The 8,075-nt window shown below is 45.6% G+C and overlaps 1 protein-coding gene across 1 annotated transcript; it reads left to right on the forward strand.

Annotated features, from left to right (window-relative positions):
- The first annotated feature begins 4,674 nt into the window (after nucleotides 1-4,674).
- Nucleotides 4,675-5,712, forward strand: LOC103211135 (melanoma-associated antigen B10). Its single transcript, XM_007957054.1, is given in 1 exon segment — nucleotides 4,675-5,712. A coding segment is annotated over 1 exon segment (1,038 nt).
- Nucleotides 5,713-8,075: the final 2,363 nt, after the last annotated feature.

Raw genomic sequence — 8,075 nt, forward strand, 5'->3', positions numbered from 1 at the left:
ATCCTCATTACCAGCCTAAAGTTGTAGGGTGATCTGAGTGGGCTGATCTATTAGATGAAAGGCCCACAGGCATGCCTGATACTCCTCTCTCCCATACCTTCTGTTAGGCAGAACATAGCTAACACTCCTCCCCTGTCATCTCCCTACAGCCATCTAGTTATAACATTGATGGATTCTGGGAGAGCTACATCTCTTAACTACTCTGGTGGTTCGGTGCATCCTTGCCAGCATATAAGGCTGAGAGCTGTCTTGATGCCTGCTGGAGACATGTGTTTCTTCCCCTGTGTACAGTGGCCCCATCCACTGAAATTGGAGCTATGATAATGATGAGATTGGTGAGTGATGATGATTGAAACAAGGCAAAGAGTACTAATGAGCTGAGGAAGAGCACATGCAGCTGCAAATAAGGGCAATTTGCAGGGAAGATTCCCTGACACTAATTTCCTATAAAGAATTGAGTGTGGATTTGTCTTGAAAATGATAAAGATTGCATACCTAGTTCAGACTGCCTCTCATGGTTCCTTATTTATTTGCACACCAGAGAGCTCATGTCCTCTGCCTGTTCTTTGTATGCCAGAGGATGGATATCCTGTAGTGGCCTATGTTGCCACTATACATTGAATGGAAGAGAGAGCTGGCTCATTTCGCAAATATTTACAGAGTCAGTGGAACCACTGGAGATAGTGCAGTTCCTTGTTGACTAAGAGTAAAGGGGATATGTAGAGCCCAAAGGTCTATCTTTATCATTTAAATAATTCTGCCTGGTTTCAATAGACAATTAATGGGGGAAAAATATTCTATTCTAACCATACCCAAAGTTATCATATAATCACCTTATTGGACCAGGCATCAGCCACAAGGCAGCAGATGGAGAGGTCCTAGGCCCTAAGAGAAGTAAAAGGTGAGCAGCTGACCAAGGTCTGAGGGAGCTGTCAGCTCCAGAACAGAAGAAGGCACACAGACCTCTGCCCTTACTCTCAACACTTGGAGGTAATGGCCTGGATGTTACTCCCGATGCCCTTTCTCGTCATCCTCTCCTGACTGGGAGTGGGGGAGTAGAAGAGTTAGGGGGAGTTGGGGTGATAGTCTTGGTTTAAGGCTGACTGACTCCAGGTAGAAGTCACAGGCCCTGCCCGGAGTCAATTAAAAAACTTCTATATGAATTGTCTACCAGCTGCCTGTACAGAGGTTGGCCCCGCCCCTACTGCCAGGAAGCCCTGGGAAGCTCCTCCCTAGCAGGGATAGCCTGAAATGACTTACACTAATTGCTGCCTCTGACATCACAGAGAAGTTATGCATTAGTCTGAGAGGTGCAGTATCAGGTCAGCAGAAGGAGGAGTTTCAGGCCCTGCCTGCAATGAAGGTGAGGACCCTGAGGGAGGTTTTAGGGTACTCCTTACACCAGAGAAGATTTTTAGAATCCTAAATTCTGGTGGCGTAGTGCCTAAGGCATTTGACTGCTAACTAGAAGGCTGGCGGGCTTCAAACCCACCAGCCATTCTTTGGAGGGAAGTTTGGACAATCTACTTTCATAGAGATACTGCCTCACAAAACCAAGGAGGGGTCGCTGTGAGTCAGATCTGACTCCATGGTAGTGCACTGTGTTTGTTTTTGTTAGCATTGCTGTAAACACTGGAAGGCCCTGGGCAAGGATTTCCTGATGTAGTGCTCTAAATTCATCCTCTGGACATTCAAGGAAGTGACAGCATTGGGGTGTTAGCCTTGGCTAGCAGAGGGAGGAGTCCTAGGATCTTCCATCAGTGAGAGTTAGTACCCTGAGTGAATTCTGAAGGAACCATCTACCCCAAGAGAGGGGATCCATCACATATAGCCCCACCCCTGCTATCTAGACTGACACGCACCATATGGGAGTGGTCGGATGTTATGCACCCAGACTTTCACCTCTGCCTCTTGGGAAAGTTAAGTTCTAGGTGTCAGGGAGGAGTTCCACATCGTGCCAGGAAGTAACACTCCTTTGCGTGGTGTGAAGATGTTCTCTACTCTAGCGATAGGGAGCCCAGTAGAGTCTCATTCCTGCTGTCAGCCATGGCAGGCACTGAGCAGGAATTGCCTGCTGTAGGGTCACTATATGGTCGCTCTGAGTTGAAACAGACTCGACAGCAATCCTCCGAATTTATTCTTTGGGGACTCAAAAAAAAAAAAAAAAAAACCTTGCCATCTTGTCAATGTGTCAACTCTGACTCAGATCAACCCCTCCTCGGGTTTCTGAGGCAGTGTCTCTACAGAAGTAGATTGCCCAGTCTTCCTTCCAAGGACAGGCTGGTGAGTTTGAACCTCCAGCCTTCTGGTTAGCAGTCAAATGCCTTAGGCACTAGGCCACCAGAGAGGTTATATCTTTGGATCAGAGTGTCTGACTTAGACAACCAGAGGGCAGAGTCCCAGACCCTAACAGAGGTAAAGGTGAGGACCCTGAGTGAGCTCTGAGGGAACCACCTACCCCTAAAGAGAGAAGAGCAGTACAGAGCCTGTCCTTGCTGTTAGCCCAGGGATACCCCAGGCAGACATGGTGGGATATGACACCTCCTGAATTGCCCCTCTGGTGGCTCAGAGAAGTAAAAGTCATAGAGGAAGGCAGGAGAGGAAGGAGTTCTAGACCGTAAGTGAAGTTTGAGGGTATCTCCTATCTTAGAAATAGGGGACCCCACAGAGTGTCAGTCCTGCTATCAGGTCTGGCATGCCCCAGGTGAGGATTGCTTGATGTAGTGAATTCTAAATTCTCCCTGTGGAGACTTAGGGAGGTGACACCATTGAATTAGTATGTCCACATCAAGCCAGCAGAGAGGAGTTCAAGGAACTAACAGAAAAATAAAGACCCTGAATGAGGTCTGAGGGGACCACCCACCCCAGATCACAAGAGATTACACAAAGTTCTAACCATGTTGTCAGCCCTGAAAGAGACCCTGGGTGGTGCTGTGAGACTGAGGCAAACTCTCACTTTGCCCTGGGATGAGAATGTCATGGAAATACAGGTCTTGGTCTGAGAGAGGCATTCTGGTCATTAGAGGTAGGAGTTATAGGCACTTCCAGTAGTCCATGAGAGGACTCTGACTGAAGACTCGGGAACTACCTGCATCAAAATAAAGGCAAATGTACAGAGTTGAGCCCCACTTCTGTTATCAGGTTGAGAGGCTCTGGGAAGACCTGTCAGTATGAGTTCTCCTTGACTGCCACCTCGGGTATATCAGGGAGATGACAATTTCAGTCTGATAGGTATAGTCCTCAGTCTTCAGTTTGAAGAGCCATGATGAGGAACCAGAGAATGGAAAGTACCCTAAACCCAAGAACAGGCAGGACCCCACATAGCCCTGTCCCTCCTTTCAGCTCTGGAGACTTGATTCAGAGCTGTCAAACTGAGACACCCCTTCACTTCATGGAAGAGGATTCAGGCAGACAAGGTGAAGTCTAGGTGAAGAATTTGAAAACTGAAAGAATCACCCCAAAAGGAATAAACAAACCAAACTCACTGTCATGGAGCCAGTCCTGACTCATAGTGACCCCTCCTTGGGTTTCTGAGGTGGTATCACTACAGAAGTAGATTGCCCAACCTTCCTTCTGAGGAGTGGCTGGTGGGTTTGAACCGCTAGCCTTCTGGTTAGCAGTCAAATGCCTTAGGCACTACACCACCAGTGCCCCTTCAAAAGGAATAGGACACTATAAAAATAATACATGTGACTCTACTGTTATCTCTGGGAGATGCTTCACAAGTATAGCAGGATGAGATAGCTCCTCACTCCAACTCAGGGTTTCTTATAGGTGAAAAACCTTGGTCTCAGGTGCTATGAGGCAGACTTGACTCGGTTTTAACTAACACCAATGAGGGCATATGTCTTAGGTCAGCAGAATGAGGAGTCCCAGGCTCTGTCAGAAGTCAAAGTAAGGAACCTGAGTGAGGATTTAGAGACCCATACCAGAACAGAAGGTGTTTCAGAGATCCTTACCCATGCTATCTCCTCTGAGGAACCTCAGGGTGATTATGTTAGGCTGAGGCCTCCCTAACTTCCTCCTCAAGGGTCTCAGGAATGTGTGCACCTTGCTCTGATGGTATCAGCTCAGTAGAGGGATGAGTCCCAGGCCCTATCAGAGCCAAAGTGGCAACCTTGAGAGGGACTCACAATCCTAATTAACCCAGAACACAGAATTTCTCATAGAGGTTTTTCATTGCTATAATTCCTGGGTATCCCAGGGCAGGTGTGATTAGAAAAAGTGCTCCTTCACTCCAGCTCCAGAGTCTCAGGAAAGAGAGAACTTTGGTATGAGGGGTCAGCATCAAGGCAATTTAGCAGAAGGGTCCCAGGTCCTGCCACAAGTCAAGATGCTATCACCGAATATAAACAGAGAAACATTCCCCATTCCAGAACAGATGGTGCTCCAAAAAGCCTCAAGCTGTCATTGCTTGCTGTCAGCCCCAGTAAGCCCTAAGCAGGGATGGCTGGTTTCAGCCTAAGGCATACTGTAATAACTTCCACATGGTTCTCAGAGAGCAGGTTGATCAAAAATCAGCCTTGTGGTTTGATAAAGCAGAGACACCATTCCTTAAAACCACGATTTTATCTCCCTCATAGAGGTACGCAATACATCTCATCTTCTATCAAGCACCTGCATCACCTGCCTTCCTGCCCCACATTCTTGCCTGCTGTTCTTCACCAGATCATCATGCCTCGGGGTCAGAAGAGTAAGCTCCGTGCCTGAGAGAAACGCCGTCAGGCCCGAGAAGAAACCCAGGATATGCAGGGTGCTCAGGCCACTGTAACAGCTAAAGAGTCCACCTCCTCCTCTTCTATGCGTTTCAAAGGTCCAAATCAGAGTTCTCCTACTTCTGGAACACTCAGTACTCCCCAGGGGCCTCAAAATGCTCCATCTATCACCAATTCTGAAGTTGCTGTTTCAACCACAAAAGCTACCAACTACCAACGGGAGGAAAGTCTAAGCTCTGGAAGGGCCCAGTCCACCACTGAGCATTTGCACAAAGGACCCCTAGATCAGAAGGTGGTTATGCTGGTACATTACCTGCTGTGCAAGTATCAGATGAAAGAGCCCATTACAAAGGCTGACATGCTGAGAAATATAATCCAAATATACAAGAATCAATTCCCTGTGATCCTCAGGAGAGCCTCTGAGCACTTAGAGTTGGTCTTTGGCCTTGACCTGAAGGAAGTGGATCCCATCCGGCACACCTACATCCTCATCAACAAACTGGAACCTAGCTACAATGGGAGGCTGAGTGAAGACATAGGAGTGCCCACAACTGGCCTCCTGATGACGGTCTTGGGTGTGATTTTCACGAAGGGCAATTGTGCCACTGAGGAGCAAGTCTGGAAAGTGCTGAATGCGAAGGGAATCATGTACCATGCTGGCAGGAATCACTTCATCTTTGGGGAGCCTAAGAAGCTCCTCACCCAAGATTTGGTGAAGCAAAAGTACCTGGAGTACCAGCAGGTGCCCAGCAGTGATCCTCCACGTTACAAGTTCCTATGGGGTCCCGGAGCCCATGCTGAAACCAGCAAAATGAAAGTCCTGGAGTTTTTGGCCAAGATCCATGATACCACACCAACTGCCTTCCCCAGTCATGAAGAGGCTGTGGAGGATGAGGAAGAGAGAGCTCGAGCCAGAGTTGAAGCCAGGGCTCGAATTAGTGCTACAGCAAATGCACATTACAAGGCTATATCCAGCAGTTCCTCCTGCCCCAAGTGATGTCTGAGGAAGAGTCTTCACCTGTGTTTGAAGAGGGCAGTCAGTTTCTAAGTAGTGGAGGGTGGGGTTGGAGCAGGAGGCAACACAGTGTTTACCATCTTTGTGTTCCTATTCTGTGTGATAACATGGAGAATTTTTTTTCAAGTGTTCTACCTTTTAATAGGTTTATTAAACTTTCTGTCTGAATCTAAAATTAAGAATAATTGTGGTCACACATATATTGTTGTTTATGAGTTTTAAATGTAAGGGTTGTACCATTTTGTAAAACAAAGTAAGAAATGTTCCATCTTACTTAGTCATTTGGAACAAGACAAGCTTTTGGAAAAGGCATTTCCTTAGAAATGCAAGAAAATTCAAGAGTGAGATAGTTAGGATCAAGAAATAGAGATGATGTCAGAGATGATAAATACTTATATAACCTTATCACTTTAGTCTGTTTTTATGTAAAATTAAAAGATTTATACCTGGATATGCTTAACTGGTTCAGGAATGTAGAACTTATATCCTAATAAATTAGGTCTCTTGCACACTGACTCATTTATTTCTCAAACATTAATTGAGCATCTGTTCCCTGGAAGACTTTGGGCTAGTACCAGGAATGCTAGGATAAACAAGACCCAGCTCCTACCCACAGAATTGTAGAGTCTAGAAGCAGTAAATCATATAAGGAAAATGATGAAATACACCCTAAGACCTAAGGGAAATGTAAAAATAAGACATGAGGTTATTGGGGTGGTCCAGATGACAGCAGTTATGTTTAAACACTTCAAAGCAAAGGATTTGAAGGCCTTGGGAAACTCCAAGACGTTTAGTGTGAGTTAATTTTAATGTAAATTAAGTAGTGGGTCTGATGAGTTGTAGACTTGGTGAGTAGGGATCAAACCCTCACATGGCATGTCTCAGATTGAGAGATCAAAGCCTCTCAAACAGAATGGGAACTTGCTTTTAGCACTTACTTTGGGAACAAGGAAAACTAGAGAGAATTCTCCACTTGTGGCAAGAATGTAAGGTATCCTTGGCTATTGTTTCAGTTCAGTTAAATACAGTGCACAACATTTCTGCTTTAGAGGCATCATCTCCAAGGAGATTCTAAGAAATAAGTGTGATGGTCACTTGACTTCAGATGCTGAGTAGTCACTGGGTGGCGATTTTTTCTCTGGGCTGGGAGATGCAGAGCCCTCTCCATTAAAAGGACATTTTAATAAGGTTATCTTGAGTATAATGTAGCCAACTGTAAGCAAGGTTTTTTTTTTTTTTTTTTTTCTGGAGATGAAATAAATGCATATAGAGTGGTTTAGATGGAAGTGGGGAGTGTGAGAAGGAGGCAGTCCTTGACCCAAATTTTAGGATCTTTGAGGGGCATCCAGCTGGCGAAAACTCCCCCACACTCTCAACAAATAAGGTATCTCCAAAAAGTTATTTAGCAAGTAACTTAATTTCATTTGCTAAGGAGCATTTTGGCTGATTTCTTATGCCATGTCTAGAAAGCTGCATATTCTCTAATATCTCCTTTTTTTTTTTTGGTGGGGGGGGTATCTCAGAGCAGTATGGGTGGTCTGTTGTCAAAACTCTAATAGTTACTGCCAATTATCAGGCAGGTATTGTGCCAGTTTCTTTACATAACACCTATTCCAACAGTTGTACTTCACAATGTATTCGTGAGGCAATGGGCAAGATAACTACCTATCAAGCCCATTTCACAAATGAAGAAACTAAGGCTCATAGCACTTTGCAATTTTCCTGAGATCACATTGTTCCTAAGTGACAAGGTTGTGACTCATCTTCTAGTCTGAATTTATCTGAAGCCCACATTTAGCTAGAAGACTTTCCATATCTTAATCAATTTCTATTCTCACTACCCACAATGACTCTGTGCAATAAAATGAAGGATTTTGTGGCCAATGTAGAAAAAGTAAATAAAATGAAGAAAGGTGAAAGTGAGTATCAAACACAATTTGGGAATTGTCTGTGGGTTTCATTTGCCCAGGATCCTCCTAATCCTAGCCCCAGGATCCTAGAGACCTGACCGTGCCCAGGTACCAGCACATGAATCCAGACCCAGCAATTTCCCACATCATAGAGCTGTTCCCCTGGGCCTTAAAGCCTCCTGTCTATCTCTGGATCCTGACCTGCTGACTTGCTCTTCACTGCCTCCTCTTCTGAAGGCTATACCTGGTCCCAGTAGAACAGACAGCCCAGAATCCTCCACCTACCCCCTGGCTTACAGCATCCAACTCCCTGCAGCCTTCCCCTGCCTGTCTCATCCCTAATCTTGTCATCCCTCTGGTAGCAACATCCCCTTTTGTGTAATTGTTCACTTCATCAGTGAAGTTTAGATACCCACTCATCCCCTGAGTGTCTCC

This window comes from Orycteropus afer, unplaced genomic scaffold, assembly GCF_000298275.1.
Source record: "Orycteropus afer afer isolate SDZICR_OR568_19922 unplaced genomic scaffold, OryAfe1.0 scaffold00697, whole genome shotgun sequence".
Taxonomy (NCBI): Eukaryota; Metazoa; Chordata; class Mammalia; order Tubulidentata; family Orycteropodidae; genus Orycteropus; species Orycteropus afer.